Source organism: Stegodyphus dumicola, chromosome 6, assembly GCF_044657685.1.
Source record: "Stegodyphus dumicola isolate Sdum_Otavi_A_Nest chromosome 6, ASM4465768v1".
Classification (NCBI taxonomy): Eukaryota; Metazoa; Arthropoda; class Arachnida; order Araneae; family Eresidae; genus Stegodyphus; species Stegodyphus dumicola.
In genome coordinates this window covers 149,435,157-149,454,899 of record NC_140773.1, presented here as the reverse complement: position 1 = coordinate 149,454,899, position 19,743 = coordinate 149,435,157, and the positions used below count along the sequence as shown (strand labels likewise).

General features: G+C 31.6%; 1 protein-coding gene across 2 annotated transcripts in view; it reads left to right on the top strand.

Annotated features, from left to right (window-relative positions):
• mEFG1 (mitochondrial translation elongation factor G 1) overlaps positions 1 to 19,743 on the top strand; it is a 178,673-nt gene that overhangs the window by 135,568 nt on the left and 23,362 nt on the right. For both annotated transcript variants that reach the window (XM_085819001.1, XM_085818999.1), the window contains one exon: positions 9,758 to 9,833. In XM_085819001.1, coding sequence (XP_085675127.1) covers positions 9,758 to 9,833 — 76 coding nt within the window. The remainder of the gene's footprint in view (positions 1 to 9,757; positions 9,834 to 19,743) is intronic.

Genomic DNA, 19,743 nt, shown 5'->3' with positions numbered 1-19,743 from the left:
ATTCTCAAATGAGGCCCACCAGCGGCCGAGTGGTAAAGTCGCTGAACACTGGTAGTTCGGTCCGAGGTTCGAATCCCGCGAACGGGCTGGCTGCATGGGCGTTTTCGTGGTTTTCCCCATGTGTAACGTGTATACGAGCCAGTTTCCCTTAGAAAGTCATCCCTCCTCTTAGGCAGATAGCCCTAGTGTGCTTTGCCAAATTTAAATACACACCTTTAATACACACATTCTCAAATGTCTTATTAATATTTTTTTATTACTGTTATTCGGTAATTTTTTTTTCTTTTTTTTTTTCTACTCCCCATTTTCACCCCCGTTAGAAATGACTGATTTTTCTAGTACCAGAAGGTATGAAGATTTCAACAGGCAATATGCAGTTCAAATCTCTAGAAAATACTATAATCTGAATTACTTGAATTATATTCATTTCATGTTGAAAATGGTAATCATAGTTAATTCAGCTTATGGGTTATCATTTATCATTATGATCTGCTTACTATTTTATAATTTATCTGAATCTTAAATTAGCCATGTTTTTCACTGCTGCATTTGTTGTATTCATTTATAAAGCAACAATAATCTTTAGACATGCTTTTTTTTTTTTTTCATAGAAACAAAATGAGTCACCTTCCTTTAATTACTTTGGCTGCAGATTAATTCTCACTATATGAATTCAATAATGCCTTCCAACTGTATGACATTTTGCTGCTGTTTGAAAATACCTTTCAGCAATTTCTACTGCAGATTTCAGCTGCCTGCATTACTGGAAGAGGCAGATGGTTTAGCGTACTTTTGCAGGCATAGAGCTAGTTGTTCAACCAGTGAGGAAAAAAAAATTACTCATAATTTTTATTATAGCAAAATACAGTACATAAATACAGAGAAATACTTAATATGCATTTTCAAAATTTTTTGGTGCACAATATGTAACTAGTTTAAATAAAAATATTATAAGAAATAATACATATATGCAAACAATGTGCAATACATAGAAAAAATAATCTACTCAATAGATAGATAACTATAATACATTAAACTGTTCCACTATATCTTATAGATTCATATTGCTTTGAATTTTAAATAATATAATGAAGTGTATAACAATCTACTCTAATCACTATTAGAGTAGATTTTTAGCCACATTCAAAATACACATGCTCTATACACACTAGGGTGGGCCAAAAGAGCACTTTTTTTTTTTTCCTATCGCTATACTCCAGAAAAGTTGCCTATTGTTTATCTAAGCAAAATGAAAATAAAATTACATCTTCTGTTCATAAATCACATTCAGAGTTTCAAAAAGTGGTGAAATTTTTATGTTTTTTACAGTAGTAAACTCACAACTATCCAGTTGCTATAGGTCCTAGTTGCATGAATATGATAAACGTAAACAAATTTTAAAACCTGTAATTTCAAATTATTTGTCTTTTACCCAAAATGCTCAGAAAACACAATTTTTTTAAAAATACCAATATTTCATCATTTTTCCTACAAATCTTTTCAAATAGTGACTATAATTATCAAATACTATATAACTATAGTGTGTTTTGTAAATAATAATTCTCATGTAGTTGACAAAAACAAAATAAGAAGAGAAAAAACTTGTAATAATAACAGAAATGATTTGCAAAATCAATCTATAAAGGAAACACTGCGTTGTCTGTACTTTGATGGAAGAAAAGATGATACAGTGGTAATTGAAAAAAATATTTCAAAGCATTTTTGAAGAATTGAAAAGAGAGCATTATTCCCTCATATAGAAAACAAGAATCTGAAGAATTGGCCATGTTTCTCCCTTTACAGGACTTGCTTAAGATATAGCTTCTACCATAATTTCCCATTTGACGACATGTGAGATTTTCCTTGAAAAACATGTTGATAAAGAGTAATTAATACTAGTCTGAAAAATGATCCAAATTGAATTGCATTTTGGGAGATTCATCTGTCTGAATTGCATATTGGGGGACCACTGCACTTGTTTACAACACTTCAATGAACTGCAGTTTTGTTACCTATTTAATCATTTGTAGGATGTTACCACAGGGTCTAAATCCTTCTGTGGATTGATAGGAGAAACTTGCTGGTTGTGAAAAGCTGCCATTGGTTTCCTTTAAACATCTTGAATTCTACATTCTTCAAGCTTACAGAAAAATGTTGAACAAGGATCAGTTGTACTTACTTGATATTTCTGCTACATTAAGCTGGATACAATTTTAGAAGATTTCACAGCTCATAATCCTTGTTCACTTTAACATTTGAGACCACAGAAAACTGAGTTCTCAGACTTTACGTAAACTTGAAAGAACATATAAAATTAGGTGATTGCTATGTTTTATTTTTAATTGTTATATGCTTCTGTGGTTCAAAATCAAAACCAGCAGAAATTTGACAGAAAATCCAAAGGTAGTTTTTTTCAAGCCATCAGAATATCACAATATCTAAATCAAAATTTATTAACTCATCACCCAAGTAATCCAGTGGAATGCTTTCATTGCTTATCATGAAAATTTGATTTTTGCAGTAATTGTGGATAAAAGATAACATATCAGAGCACTAGCACTGCACCAATTGTTGAAAGCTCGATCGCTTTCCAAGGAAACAATTATTCAAAACTTCACCATGCTTAAACTCAACTTCGAAGCAGCAGACTTAAGTCAGCATGAATTTTGTGGGGTAATTGCAATATTTCTCCTTCTCCACTATTCAGGAACATTATGGAAAAAGGACATCAAAAATCTATTAACACGTTCCCTGCGCGCCCCACGCTAAACTTTCCGTTCAAGCCATTTGGTATTATCATTGTAAAATGAGGAATTTTTTAAAAATTCATTATGCAGTCAATTATAGGCATCTTAATACTACTGCTGATGCCTTCATTTAAATGCTCCATGATTAAATGAGGTTATATTTAAAACTGATATATGTATGAAATGTAATTTCTCATACATTATTTGTTTTGTGCAGCTGGGGCAACAGGAATGAGACAAATTTTGGAATATAAAGTGGTAGGTTTATTTTAGCATCCATCTCACAAGCGTTTCTTATCGTACCTTGAGCAGAAGCCCTACTTATACATATGTGTGCGTCACGAGGCTCCTCCAATCAGCGATATTAATTTAAATCATGAGGTGATGCTATCTTCTCATCAGGAGTGTTCTAAAGGACTTTATGTAATATGACAGATTTATGAGTTTCGCGATTTGGCGGGCGCCAACACGTTAATATATTTTATACTAAAGAAAGGGTTTCGCCAAAATTTAGGAACAGGGATGCAATTTAGGTAGAGAATCGCCAACACATTCTTAAGCAATATTATTAGAATTTAATTTAATCAATTGATTTAAAAATATCATTACAGATTATCCCCCCCCCCATCTGAAAAGGCTTGCAGTCGAGGCCATCGACCCAAGACAGTCAAGATAGTGAGAGCAGAAATTTTAGTTATTAGGAAATTAAGCGAGTAGGAAAACTGATTGGATTTACCTCAAGGCACACAAAATGTTTACATAAAATATGACATAAAATATTTGAATATAATTAATACAGTATATAAAATATAATAAATGATTAATGAAATTATTATATAGTAACTAAGAGCAGAACAAATAAAGCACTAATAACATATTGCTGATTAGCTACGCGGCAATAGGAAATAGTAATATAACTGAATTTGTAAGTTTATATCTTACGGCATGCCATTCACAGTTTGTGTATGAGTCCGTACAATCATTAGAGTTGTCATTCAGGCTCATCTTCAGTCTTTTACTGGTCTTTGGAGATCTCCGGATCATTTAATTAGTGCTAGAATCATGGATTAGCATTGGCACTGAAAACATTTGAGTTTTTATGTCACGATACTAGAGCTCTTATACTCTTGTTGAAAATACACATTTTGCTAGGTTTTTAACATATTTTGTCACTCTATTTTTCTCTTATTAATGATAACAAAACAAACTTTAACTTCCAATATCCATACCAGTTTTTCGTACACGATGCTGCAGAAACATAAAATGAAATTCAACAACTGAAATTTAAATTTTTCAACTGTTGCTACAATTTATAACACAAACATACAAAAACTTGAGCTCAAGGAAATGTGAGTGTATAGTACTCTACTTGTAGTATAGCCTCAATTGAGTGTTTCCCACACGGAAAGTGCATTGAACCTGAAACTCAAGTTTGAAGGAGCCCAGTAAAAGAAAAGGGCAGACAAACTTTTCAGACACTGAGAGATAAATCAACTATTAAGGGGGACAACAGGATGAAAACTAAAAGAAGGGTTGTAGATAGTTTATTGATTTATAAATTTTGATTTATTCATGATGTAATTTAAAGTTCTCGGGTGGATAATAGAACCTTAATTTTGACACATGTACAATCTCAGTTGGTTTCTTCGTGTGAAAATTTTCCCTGTCGATTTCATAATTAACTTCAGATAATTTATTCATAATCTGATAAGGGCCTGAATAGGGTGAAGTCAATTTTCTAGTATTTGGGTATTCGAATTCCTCGTAAAGGACAAAATCTCCAGGTTGAAATTTAGATTCTACAAATCTGATGTCATATCTAGTTTTATTCTTTCGGTGGTATTCGATAGTTCTTTTCTTTGCTAAAGCCCTTGCTTCATTTAAGGAAGGGTATTTATTTTGATCAATTGGAGATTCAAAAGGGAGGTTACCAAATAGTAAGTATGCTGGGGTGAACTTAGTTACCGTATGAGGGGAGTTGTTATATTCGATAACAACTTGCTCTAGCACTTTAGTCCATGGTACTTTTTTAGAAGAAGAATTTACTTTACATTTTAGTCGACTTACTATTGATTGACTTACTCTTTCTACTTTACCATTTGTCTGGGGATGGTGAGATGAAGTTAAAAGTTGTTTAACATTATGCTTTTTAAGAAATTTTTTGAATCTAGAGGAAGTGAAGGCTGCATTCCTGTCACTCAGTATTTTTTTGGGGACTTGTATTTAAAATACTTGTTTTAGACAGTTGGCATAGGTTTCTGAAGTTACACTTTTAGAGCGAAAAGCCCAGACATATCTTGTTGCATGGTCAATAACTATATGTAAATATTTTTTTGTAGAATTATAATAATTAAATCCTCCCACAGTGTCAATAGAGAGACATTCGAAAGGTTTGTCGGTTGGGGGTACGTCTTGCATAAGACCAAATTTTTTCTGTTTTTTCTTTTTATTAAGTTGACAAGTATGACAATGTTTAACAAAATTTCCGATATCTTCGCTAATATGAGGCCAATAATATTGAGGGGTGATTAAGTTAAGCATAATTTGAACTCTCGGGTGACCAAAATTTTCATGGGTTTTATTCAACAATTTTAATCTTAAAGATTTAGGTACTACAATTTTATAAAAATTCTTTTTCTTAATTACCATCATATCATTTATCTCTTGGTAATTTTTTCCGCAGACATTATCAGTTTTTTGTTGTTGGATTATTTCATTTCTATCAAGTAAATGTACGTAATGTTGGAGGTGCTGTGAAACAGGATGTCTAGAAAGCATGTCAGCTTCAATATTGGTAGAGCCCTTCTGATACTTTACTTCATAATTGAACATACTTAGTTTGAGTGACCAACGGAAGAGTCTACCTTTTAAATTTTTAACATTTTTGAGCCAAACGAGGGCCGCATGGTCCGTATGTATAACAAATTTTTGTCCATGCAGATAGTAATAGAATTTGTCTAGGGCATCTACTATGGCCAAGCATTCTAACTCAGTAATCGTATAATTTTTCTCATAATTTCTTAAAGTTCGGGAATGATATGATACAGGGTGAAGGACATCATTTTCATCTGGTTGTTTCAAAACAGCTCCAACAGCAGTTTGAGAAGCGTCAACAAAAATATGACATGGCCTACTGGAATCATACAATTGTAAAACAGGTTTGGAAACCATTATTCTTTTCATTTCGTCGAAAGCTTTTTGACATTGGTCATCCCATTCCCACTTGACATCTTTTTTCAAGAGTCTGTTTAATGGAGCTCTAATAGTTCTAATAGTTTAATGGAGCTCTAATTCGGAATGAATCTATGATACACATTCACACTTCCCAAAACTCTTTGTAACTCTTTGGTGTTACTGGGGTTTTTAAGTTTCTTAATAACTTCTATATTATGGTTATCGGGAATTATTCTACCATTTTTTATTTCATAGCCAAGAAATGTGATCTGATCTCTGTTTAATTTTTAAATTAGTACAATCAATACTCAACTCAAATAATTTGCATTCATAAAGTCCTAAAATTACATAATTCAAATTATTATCAAGAACATACAAGGTAATTTGGTTACTAATCCGTCCAATTTTCATTTGTATACAACATATTTTGTTGAAGATTATTTTTCCTTTAGTTTGGGTTACTGAAAATGATCTAACTCTTTGTACTTTTAAACGTAATTGTCTAGCTGTTTTGGAAGAAATTATTGATATGGTGGCACCACTGTCTACAACACACTCTAGACGTTTCTTATTGGACAAATATCCCGACACCTTTAATAGTCAACTACTGTGAGGGGTTTCTGGGGTTGGTTCTATTGCAAGGGGCATAGCATTAGGTGTATCAGATCTCTCCCCTCTGAAAGGACAAACCTGAGACTAGTGAAAAGCATTTGGGATTCCGTTCCGGGTGCAAAGTCTACAGGGACTGGGTGGCAATGGCAATGGCAATCTATTTTGAGAATTATAATTATGATGGCTTGTAAATCTTGAACCACTGAACCGATTATAAAAATTACTTGGTCTCTGAAAACTTTGGAAATTGTTGTGTCTAGGAGAATCTTGTCTCACAGTAGTTTCATAGCTTGAAGCTGAAATTCTACTTCTATTAAATCGATTGTAATCTTGGGGACTGTTCCCAATCGGAGTAACAAATCTGGGAGGTGCACTTTTGATTTGTTGATTTTCGCTAATCTTAATAAGCTTATGGACATGTGTAAGCCAAGAGATGGGGTCAGAAGGTGTGTTGATCTTCATTAAGGATTTTAATTCTATAGGAAGGCCATCCGTCAGACCCTCCAAGATCATTTCATGAGTTAGATTTAATTTTTTACCAATATCTAATTTTTTGCGAAAATATTGCGTTATTGTTCTCTTTATGATTGTACTTGTAATTGGCAAAATCACCAAACGTAGTTAAAGTGGGGTCGAAAAAATTTTCCTTTAAAATTTGGACTTATTCCACATATTTAGTAATTTTATGGCAGTTTTTGACATATACGCTAAGTGCATTACCTTTTAGATATCGAGCTACATTATTAAGCTTCCACGTTTCATCTTTATCTAAATGAGTTTTGTTAAAGTACTCAAGCCATGAATTTATATCCATATCATTCTGCGCGTCAAAGGGAATTATACTTGTTTCAGGTTCAGCGCTAGCTGCCCTTAATGAATCATCAGGATCAGAGATGTTTTCCTTAGCCATTATTCTCTTAATAATACTTTCATAAATAAAACTAACTCAAAAATAATACTCTTTAAATTTTCCCAAAACAATATTAAAACCAAAATACATCCTTTAAATACCAAATTTAAAATACATTTATACCAAAATAATACTTTTTAAAATTTTCAAAATAAAAACACTATTATTAAATCAGTAATTATAATTCAATAGTAATAATATCATTTGCATCGCCAATCTTTTTACTAATTGCTTCTGTTTGACTTATTGTGACGAGAATACGAGTGATGAAATCGACACGAAAATACACATTTTTGTGCACTCTTGATTAGATTTTTGCAAAACACGATCAATCACCACACAAGCACAAAGCTCTCAAGAGCAACACAGAACGGCGTAGACGTAGGAAAAGATTTCCATCCTCAAAAGTAGGTCAACGGTAAGAGCACATTTGATGAACGACGAACTTTCAATGGAAACACAGATCACGCATCACAGGGGGTAGAAGGATGCTTCTCTGGACATAAAATAATCTGCAGAATACAGGTAACAGAAGGATGATTCTCTTGAAGCAAGAACGCCTAGAGAAAAATGTAGAAACATAGAAGTCGCACAGCGGCAAATTCATCTTAAGTGCGTAACATTTTATCCGTATAATCCTTGGGGTATCTTCTTTTTTAGATAATCCCTTTGAAGGTGGTATCCTACCGGCTTTCTGAAATGTAATTTCTCATACATTATTTGTTTTGTGCAGCCGGGGCAACAGGAATGAGACAAATTTTGGAATATAAAGTGGTAGGTTTATTTTAGCATCCATCTCACAAGCGTTTCATTTCGTACCTTGAGCAGAAGCCCTATTTTTCCATTACATTTCATGTACAATAAAAAAAATTATATGTGAGGATGCAACTTGCTTGTCATAGTAATGTTCAGCCAGGTATTTGTTAAACTAATTCCTAGAAAAATAAATTTAGTGGTTTGTTGTGTTATGCATGTTAAACTATACAACCTTTCCTTGATAATTATGATTTGTGCACTATTTTAATTATTGTAAGGCATATGCCAGAAACAAAATAATACAAATGTATACGGCCCACACGGCCTGAACGGGAAGTTTTCAAAAAACTGTTTGGCAGGAAACGTGTTAAGATTGGTGCATCACTATAACCATTTTTCCAAAGCTTTCCTTGTCACAGCCAGGCTGTAGAACAGTGTTTCAAACTTCTAACTAGAGCTTTTAAAAGGGTCTTTTAAAAAGGCTAAAAAAGATGTAAGAGGCAGCTTGATTAGGATGACCCTTCTGTCAAGATGTATTATGCCAGAATTTTCCCAAAAAAACTAACTTTAAGGTGCATTCTTTTGAATAGAAAATTTTAAATGATAAACATGTTCACTGTTTTCTACTAAAAATGGAAAAGTAAAATTATCAGAAATAATGAAATTTTGCTATTTTCACAAAATGTGTGTGTGTGTTTAGCTTTTTTCCAACAATAAGTAATTTTAAATTACAGGTTTTAAACTTTTTAACGTGTTTCTCATGTTCCAAAATTCACATTAAGAACAATTGCATTTCAATATTAGCAAGTTCAGTAATTATAAAAAAATTGATGAAAAAGACAAAATTTTGCTATTTTTCAAAACTTTTAAGCATGATGTGTGAATGTCAGATACAGTTTATATGAAAAACATCTTTTTTTTTCCAGAAGCAGCGCATTTGTTTTTGATCACTGTTTAAGAATGCAGTCTCGAATAACAAACGTGTTTTTTAAGACTGTATTTATATTTATTTCAAATTGTCTTTATAAATAGTTTCGCAAATAGGGAAATAATAAGAAAAAACCAAGGTAAAACACATAATAAATTCAAAATAAAATTTTCAGATGTTGAGAGGTTGTTTCAGCTGATGAGATATTTATGTCCTGAAATGTTAAGCTTTAAAATATAATGGCAGTTGTTGAGAACTTAGTGCACACTTACTCAGAACAAAATATGCATCTAAGCTAGATATTAATTGTGCACAATTACAAATCTATTCATGCGTATGTATTAGAATTGCATACATTGTCCATGTGCCTACAGTTGGCCATCCCTTCTGTAAATTGTACATCTGTATTAATATATATTATCTGCATCTTTATTAATTTATAAACTTAGAACAATATATCATGTGTTTGAAATATAAAAGTTATAACACTGATGCATATATTTAGAATATATTGTAAAGAATTCATAGCTAACTATATAAAAAGTGCTTATAAATATTTAAAATATTGTGAATAGATAAATAACAAACATAATTCCGTGTTACCACTACAAAATATTTTTAATATTTAAGGGATTTCGCATGATGTGCGAAAAAGGCTCATTAATAGGACAGAAAATTTCTGGAGTTGAATTTGTTCTTATTGATGGTAAGTCAAATAATTCACAGATCCTTTGCAATCATGAATAATGGGAATATTTTTTTCTTAATTATAATGTTACGAATGTAGCATTAGTGACATTGTGTCAATCTTGAAATGCATATTTTTGTAAATTCTTGTAAAAAATTTGTGTTTGTTATTTATATTTAGTAGTGTATTTGTAGTGTTGTTGTCAATTTTTTTAAATTTGTTTCAGGCATTTTATGAAGTAATTTTTTTATTGTGAATTTTTGCTTAATTTAACTTGTGGCCTCTTATTATGCTTACAAGTGTTTATTTTGTGTACTGTTTTGTAGATCTTTTGATTCTGAATTGATTAATATTTCAACGTTAGTACAGTTTAACTAGAACTCAAAATAGGTGCAGAAACCTTCCTGCTAAGCCTTGGTTACAATCTTTACTTGCAATATCATGTGTTAAGTTAGTTCAGAACCTGTGATTGTTTTGATAGAAAGCATCTCACTTGGTGATTACTGCTTCAGACTTTACTTTTTGAGTAATTATGGTGATATGCATCAGATTTTATGTATTAAGGAGAATTTGTCTTATCTGTGTTTTTCTTCTTACTGTATATAGCTCTTTTTCTTGCAATATGAGCTGTTAATTCAGTAAACTGTCACTTTCTTCATGCTCATTTGACAATGTTATTATGAAAATATCTATGAATCTGAACCAGAAAACAGTATTTTTATGTTTTGTAAAATATAATATGCTACTGAATTTTTCTCTTTCCCAGGTGCTATAATGTAGGCAAATTGTTTGGAGAAATTTTACATTGGTTTGTAGATTATCGCTATAGATAATCACTGTATAGGTGATACATTGAAGGAAAAACAAGTGCTGGGGAGGAAAATAAGCTTTAAAATTGACTTTATCATTTTGTGATGTCCCTCTTTATATTGTAACCTTTTGTCTCTAGTTTGATGGTTGTTTATTTAATGAAAGTAATGCTAAAGTTATTATTATTGGAAGGCTGTAATGTTAAATATAGCTGTAAGAATTGGATGTATAAAAAGTAGATAAATATATGTTTTTTAAAGAATTAGAAATTAAATTTTAGAGGGGGCAGGCATAATCTTTTCTGAAAACTTTTTATATATTCATCAGCAGTTTACATTATGTAATATTACTCTTTAATTCCTTGCTTTTTGGAAAAAAGTTTTTTTTGGGGGGGGGAGGAGGTTGTTAATTGTTTTATTGAAGTGTCCTAAATATTTAGTTGAAGGCAGAATGAATATGTTTAGACATCAGGTAGTAAACATAACATGAGTCATATAAAAGAAGGATGGAAAGTAATTTATTTATGCATTGATGTGAATGATCATATTGGATCATCCCAGAAGTTCTGTGGTTTTTGAAATTGAAGCATATTTTCTTCTTATTATTTTTTTCCCTCCTGGTAAGGAGTACCTTGATCAAAGTGGATGTTTAATAAATATGAGTCTAGAGTTAAATAATCATAAGTCTTTTCTGCACACATCGCATAATTCTAGTATGTGATGTGGCATAATAATTCTTTCAGTGCTGTGCTAAGAATGAAGAACCCAAAAGTGTATTTTTGTCATATTATGCTTTTAATTGATTTTGTATGTAAAGCTGCTGTTACCATGTATGGGTATCCCATGTTTTACCAGAGCAGAATATGCTTGCTCAAATTTTGGGCATGTGATTCTTTGCTTAAAAAAAATAAATAAATAAATAAATAATAAAAAAGCTCCTTTTTTGAAACTGTTAATTAATGGAGATGAGATGTGGATACTGTACTAGAAGTGGATGTTACTAGAAAAATGGGTGGTTATGAACTGTAAGATGTTTTTAATGTTGATGAAACATTCTTTCATCTCAGCCTGTAAGAATTCTAAGTTTAAAGACAATCATTGTAATGGAGTCTAGAAAAGTGAACATTGTCTCATTGTTTTACCCTGTACAAATACTGATAGTGGAATAAAAAAAAAAATACCGAGACACTAAGCTATTTCAATAATATTAAAGCCTTGCCATATATAATGCGAAAATAAGAAAAAAAAAAACATAGGTTACCATAGGCATTTTTACAGAATATCTCAAGAAAATCGACAAAGCAATAAGTACATAGTGATTCAGAGGTGGCGTAATTAATTTCTTCTGTCAGCCACTCACTCTCAGCTGTTACTTATGCTGTGCTGCTGTGCAGGTAAGTTATTGTCCTTTGCTTAACTGGTTGTGGGAACAAGATATAGCACAACATGTAAAAAATAATTTAAACTTTAATTCCTTACTGCTCTGGTGCAGTGAATCTAAAATTTAAAAAAAAAAAAAAAAAAACTATATATATAACATAAAATTTTAAGCCTTTTTGACTACAGCTATTGGCTAGGACTTTTCAATACCAACTGGATCAGACTAACTATACTCTACTAATATTCAGCACTTACCAAAGCCCTGCTGCTTGTTAGGAATTCATGATTATTCTGATCAGCAACTTCTTTGAACAAGCAGATGGCAGCAAAAATAATCAAGTCTACAGGTCGTTCTGTGGGTACAATTCTTCTCTTCAATTTAAATGGCACCACTTGCCATAAAATCTGGATAAACCTCTGGAGTGAATGAGTATGTGATAAACCAAGGCATAGAGTAAAGTAACAAAATAAATCTTAATCATTAGTTTAACTTAACTACAAAATAAATCTTAACTGTGAGTCAAATAAAATGTTACAAGAAGGCAAAATTCTAAAATTTGGATTTCGTGGACTATTCACAACTGATTGATTTTTGGATAAATGTAATATCCCCCCCCTCTCCTTTAAATTGTATAAATCCATTGCAGTCATTATGAACTTTGTTGTCATCCAAAATTCCTTGACATTCTTTATAGACTATTATATAGTTGCCAATTTCATAGCATTCTGCAGAAAGAGATTGATTCAAATACCTTTTCTGTCTATTGTTGCTTGAAACAAATAGAATAAGATAAATGTACATGGATGCTATAAATATGATCTCTCTAACATAGATAGAACAAATCAGAAATAATTTAAAATTGTTTAATCAAAACCAGGCAAAACTAGGATTATAGAGAAAGAATCCTATAATATCGTCCTAGAATATCATCAAAGCAAATGTTACTTTCAAAAAATAATTCTGATGCCAAAAAAAAATTTTTTTTTTTATTGACACGCCCCTCCAAAAAAATTTTATTTTTTTGCCATGAGTCTGGTGAAAAAACTTTTTAAGAATTTGATTCAGTTCATAATGCATTGATCAACCTCAAATCAAATGTTACAGGCAGGATTGTTTTAAATAAAATTAAGATCTATAGGCTAAATTGCAGAATAGGCTGCATCAGTGAATGCTGTGTTTACTTCTCTTATGCTTGAACACGCGTTTTTATGGCGTAATATTGGTTATGCTTCTTCTTAAAAACAAGTTATAAGTACGCTATAGCTTCGTATTTAAAGAAAACTTAAATTATATTTTAACTGAGTTGAAATGGTAGGTTTATAATGTTCTGTGCGAGATTTTTTAGTCCAAAGGGATTTGAATCCCGAAGGACTATTAGTTTCGTTTTGGCATTTTGCGTCGGACTCATAAATGTCGGTTCACTTTTCAAACTGTTGCCACAAAATGTTAGAGTCCTGCATTATATTTGAAGAAATTAAATAATGAAAAATCTGCATAAATGTATGTATATTTCTCGTATTGTGATAAAACAACGGTACATAGAGTCATCGAATTTTGAATAACGTAATCCTCCAACGAATATGAGCATGTGGAAGACCAAATTTGAAATTTGTTTTATGATCGATTTCCTATTTTTTAAAACTTTGACGAATTTTTGATTAACAAACTCAAGGATTTCAAAGCGAGCAATGGCAACGTTGTGCAGAAAAAACATTTTTATCTCCAGCGCGTGAGTCTCTGTATGGGAAATTCTAAAGATATGCTCGTTTTAAAACTATTTTGCGATATTGCTGTTGCACTGGATCTTATGGTTTAAGTGCGAGGAACATGATATTTAATAAAGAAAGGTAACACACAAAATGTTAAAAAACGCCCCTTTGGAGTAATTTAAAATCTGAAACATTTCAGATTTTGTTTTTTAAATTTTTTTTTAATTATAAATCTACATTTCTGTGTTGTGTGGTAGTGTTAGCATTTAACGCAACGAATTATCTCTCACAGATGTATTATTAAGATACCAAACGATTGAAAACGATCATTACCAAACGATTAAAAATATTGAATGCATGAGTTAAAAATTATAACCCTAACTTCTGAAAATACAGAAGAGAATTCTTTTGCTTAAAGAATGTTTTGATTATTGATGTGTGTGCCAAAATTCGTGCTTACTGCAGAATGCATGAGTATCTGAATCTGGGTGTTTTATCACTTGGAGCGAAGAGGTGAAAAGAGCATTATTGAGTGGTGTATGGAGAAAAGTTTGATTGCAATATCGTATAAGTGCCCAATTTGTGGAACAAATATGAAACTAGTAGAGAGACGGGTTTTGAGACGTGTAGACGGTTTTGAGTGGTGCGCAATACCGAGATTGTGCTCGAAGCCGAGTTTGTGCAACTCTGGGATGTTTTTTTAAGTGAAAATAGATCGATGTACACATGGGCAAAGCCAATGTGGTGCGCAATGCCGAGTTTGTGCAATTCTAGAATTTTTTAAGTGAAAATTGATCGATGTGTACATGGGCAAAGCCAATGTGGTGCGCAATGCCGAGGTTGTGCGCGAAGCCGAGTTTGTACAATTCTGGGATGTTTTTTTAAGTGAAAATAGATTTATGTGCACATGGGCTAAGCCAATGTGTGCGCAATGCCGAGGTTGTGAGCTATGCCAAGTTTGTGCAATTCTGGATTTTTTTTTTAAGTGAAAATAGATCGATGTGCACATGGGCAAAGCCATTGTGGAGCGCGATGCCCAGTTTGTGCAATTCTGGGATGTTTTTTAAATGAAAATATAGATCGATGTGTGCATGGGCAAAGCCAATGTGGTGCGCAGTGCCGAGTTTGTGCAATTCTGGGATGTTTATTTAAGTGAAAATAGATCGCTGTGTTCATGGGCAAAGCCAGTGTGGTGCACAATGACGACGTTGTGCGCGATGCCGAGTTTGTGCAACTCTGGGATGTTTTTTAAGTGAAAATAGATCGATGTGCACATGGGCAATGTTAATGTGGTGCGCAATGCCGAGTTTGAGTAACTCTCTGATTTAAGTGAAAATAGATGGATGAGCACGTGGACACCGAGTTGTGGAATTCTTTGACTTTTTCGAGTGAATACTGATCGTTGTGTAAAAGGGAAAACGAGGTTGTGTGTGATGCCGAGCAGTAATGTAACTTTATTTATGTGCAGTGTTTAACATATCGTTTGTGTATTTTAAATTTGTATTGTTGTTTTAATTGTGAATTATATTTAAAACATCATTTTTCATTTAAATTGTATTTTTAATTTTTTGGCTTTGATATGTTTATAACGCTTTCCGACTTACGATATATATCGATAGCCCGTTGATCTACTCAACAGTAGCAGAATTGTTAACTTTAACTCTTGAAGTAGCGTTTACCTCATATTTTAATAAGTAGTGTTTGGTATCGTAATTGCACTTGATAATATGAGTTCATTGATAATATGTGTGTTTGTGTGCGTATGTGAAGCATTGCTTAGTGTTCCAAGTTTGTAGTATTTATTTTATTATATTATTTTCTTTCATTCTGAGAAATTAGATTTTTTTATTTATTAATGCGTAGAATTCTAGCATGCCTACACAGAATATGGCGTGATTTAGGAATTTTAGAAACTGATATGAAAGCTGTGTAATGATGTTCATATGCAATAAAAAGTATTCTTCTTTTTTTATTAATGTAAAGTTTAAAATTTTTAGTAAATAATGAAAATTGTCTAATTATTGGTATGTAAGGAATTATGTCTTTAGCAAGAAGGTAATTTGTAAAAATGATAAAATTGAAATGTTCCACAATATGAATTTAAGTAAATAATTTATTTGTATAAATGCTTTAATAAAAATCTTTGAAAATATTGAAGCTCTACAAGTATTAGAGACTGCGACGTTGTTTATCATTTTAATAATTGGTAGAATTCGCTCACTGTATCATGGTAATTTTAAATATAAACAATTTATTATACTTATTATCAGTAACGCCTAAGCTTAAATGTTATAAATGTAAATTAAAAGTAAAGAATTTGATATTAATTTACAATACAGTCAAAAGTCGTTACTCCGGACTCGTCGGGACTTCGGCGATTCCGGATTATTGATTTTTCCGGATTATAGATCATCAGTTTAAATCTCGTAAGATGGCATACAGAAATTCTAAAATTAAAAATATGAAACCGTAATTTATGAAATAAAGAACAATTATGATGTATCAAAATTTACAAAAAAAAAAAAAAAAAAAAAAAAAAAAAAAGCTTAATATTTATTTGTTTACTTTATTAAACATTTCTTTCAATGTAAGTTGCTTCGTTTTATGTGATATACTTTCTCTTTAATTCTATAAACAGACATAATTTCTTGTTCAGTTACAAAGTTCCGCGGTTCAAATCCCATAATTGATGTGCCGAGAATACTGACTAACTTGTCAATCGAAATTTTTTCGTTTTCACTAACCTCTCTGTCACCTTCTTCATGTTTTATCCATTTTTGCAGCAATTCCACTTTTTGTTTGACGGACGTCGAAACATACTTTCGTTTTGTAGATCCTTTGGGAGCTCCAGCATCGGAAATTCTATTTGACATAATCGAAAGTTCCAAGTTTAATTTTATAAAATTGCTCTTACAGTCTGAAAAAAATAATAAGCCGCATACAATTCGAAGTTTAAGGAGCAACGCAATCATCAACATTAACTGAAATAGATTAGATAATTTTAGCTTATACCGTCCGTTATACATTAAACGCGCACGCGAAAACGTATTCTGCACTTGCGCACACACATATGCACAGTCGTAAAGGTCTTACGCGCAGAAAGTTTCTTTTAGGTCCGGATTATAGATCATTCCGGATTATGGGTGTCCGAATTAACGACTTTTGACTGTAATAAACAATTTATTATTGTTATTTTTAAGAGAAAATAGAAAGTACGCGTAGTGTAAATGCGAGACTACCATGGACCTTATAAGAAATAGACTAACCCAAACGGGTTTTCTCCCTCGTCTGAGGCGTTGCCGGCTGTCACCTTGATCACATCTGGAGGAGTAGGGATGACTTGCAGAAATTTAACATTGGTTGCCTATTGCAGCGTGTATAATTGTCAAGAAAAAGCTGGTTGTAGTGCCTCATTTCACATATTTATTTTTTTCACATATTTTTATTTTTGAAATTGATATTGATTTTTAAATATTTAGCATATTTATCAAGCATAATTAACGTTCCAAATAATTATAAAGCTATTGCATGCTTTCAGGGCTGGATATTTTTTTAGCTTTTCCTATGCTGTAAGGAAACTTGTAACTACTTCTTTTAGAAAATAATATTTTAAATCTGAACTAATAGAAAATTTCAAACAAGCAATTTTCTCTTGCAATTTTATGCTTTTTATTGGTGTAAATAAGTAAAAAGGACTAAAATATTTAAAAACGAATTTTTGTAAGTTTTGTTTTAAAATTCTATATTGTGCTGCTTTTTTATAATTCTAGATGAGCACAATTTTTATAAAGGAATTTTATTTCAATTACATTTCATAATACATCATAGTGATAAACACTTTCGACTCCTTAATAATTTTTATACATTTAATTCTAATATTAAAATTGTATTTAACCATAATAATTAATTTTGCTTGTATTTTACAGTGATTATTTTTAAAATTTATTTTTAGTTCTGCATAAGATTTTTTTTATTTACTGTTAATTTCATTTATTAGCCGAAAAGGGCGGTAACCTAGAAAGGCTGTTAGTTTCGAAGCGGTATTTTGCGCTGTTTTACTATAAATGTCCGTGACTCCTTCCAAATTGTTGTTACCAAATATTATAGCCCTATATTATATGAACAAATAATGAAGAATCTGCATGAATACATGTATGTTTCTCGCACTGTGACAAAAACGACAGCCATCAAATTTTGAATTATGTAATCCTCTCCCCCCCCCCGAACAAGGGCATCTGGACGGCTGTATTTCGAATTTGTTTTAATCTATTTCATATTTTGTAAAAAATGTAAAGAAATTTTGATTAACAAACTCAACGACTTCAGAGCAAGCACTGTTCGGAAAATAACAGTTTTATCTCCAGTGCGAAAATTCTAAAGATATGCTGTTTTCAAATGTATGTGTTTTACGGGCGAAGGATTTTATTTTACCTTTTTTATTTCCCTTTCAATACATTCAGAAAATTTTATGCTCCGAATTTTATAAATTACAAAAATAAATATTCCACTTTAATGTGAATAAGTTAATGATGATATAATCAAATAAATGATTGTTTTGTAATGTTATTATAATTTTGAAAATCACTGCCAGAAAATGGTCATTAAATTTAAATATATATATATATCAGATTTTTGTTTAATTTTACCTTATCTATTTCAACGCATCACATACTATCAATCTTATTTAATTTTACGTTATTTGTCCGCAAAATTAAGTTCATAAATTTTGTGCTTAGAGTTTTTACTGTTTTACCAAAGTAAAGATGTTTGTACAAGAATTAGGCATGAAAAAAATGCGCCGAGTGCAGTAAAAAGTGCTTTAATGAGATATATTAAATCCTATTTGGAAAAAACTGTGGCTTTCATAACCCCATCACTATACAATGTATCACATTTAATAATTAAAAAGAGTTATGTGATACAAACGCCATAGGTTTCAGTGTTAAAGTAAACCAGATCGTCGCTACTCTTTCTTGCCGACATGTCGGTGACGCTCGCCCCGCCTACTTGTTTAGTCTATATCTTATAAAGCCCATGGAGACTACATTGTGACGTCACAAGCTTAGTCCCACCCATTTATGGACGTCACACAGCTCCGCCTACTAAACTTCGTTAATGCAACCTATTCTGTGCTTTTACCAGATCTATATTTGTATTAAAATCTTCTTTAAAAAATATTATTTTATAAGATGTGCAATAAAATAAGAGTATGAATGTTCTCTCTATTTTACTTCCATGTACAAAGTAAAGGAAGTTTTGTAATCGCGAAAATTTTCGGGTATCATATTTCAACAAAAATGGCTATTTTGACTGCTATCGAATGCAATTTAAGGATATTTTTGTGTGACATCTGTATTTAAGGCCAGAATAAAGAACTTTTTTCCCCAAAATGGGTTTCAAAGAGGATTTAAAATGAATTCAGAAGAGATTTTTTTCGTGACGTCTGTGTGTATGTACCTATGTACATACTATCTCACATAACTCAAAAACTATTAGCTTCAGAACGCTGAAATTTCATATATAGGACTTTTTTTAATTTGTGATTAATCGTGTTTATTTTTTAATTTAATTGCCAGATGAGCGGGATGCAGCCAAAGCAATATTTATATGTTCTGTGTACTGAAAAATTGAAAATAAAAGGAACTATTAACTTAATGTGCTGTACACAAAGTTGCTAGCTCCAGTGAAAGCTGTTCTGAATTTCTGAGTACACTTGAAAAGAAAGTGCATAAAAACATTTCAATATGAAGGAAATCAGTTCATTCTTTCCAAGCAAAAATCAATTCATAAGTAATATTTTTGTTGCCAAACTAGCAAACAGAAACTTTTGGCATGTATGATGTCATGATTTAAATTTAATATAATGTAACAACTTTTTCTCAGTATCAATAAAAGAACCTGGCAATAACATATTGTGTCAGTTATTCAAATCTGAAACAAAAATGTTGCCAATAGCAGCTATTTATTTAAAATGCTGACATTAACGAAACATTTTCGACATACAAGGATGTCACATGCTTTCTTCAACG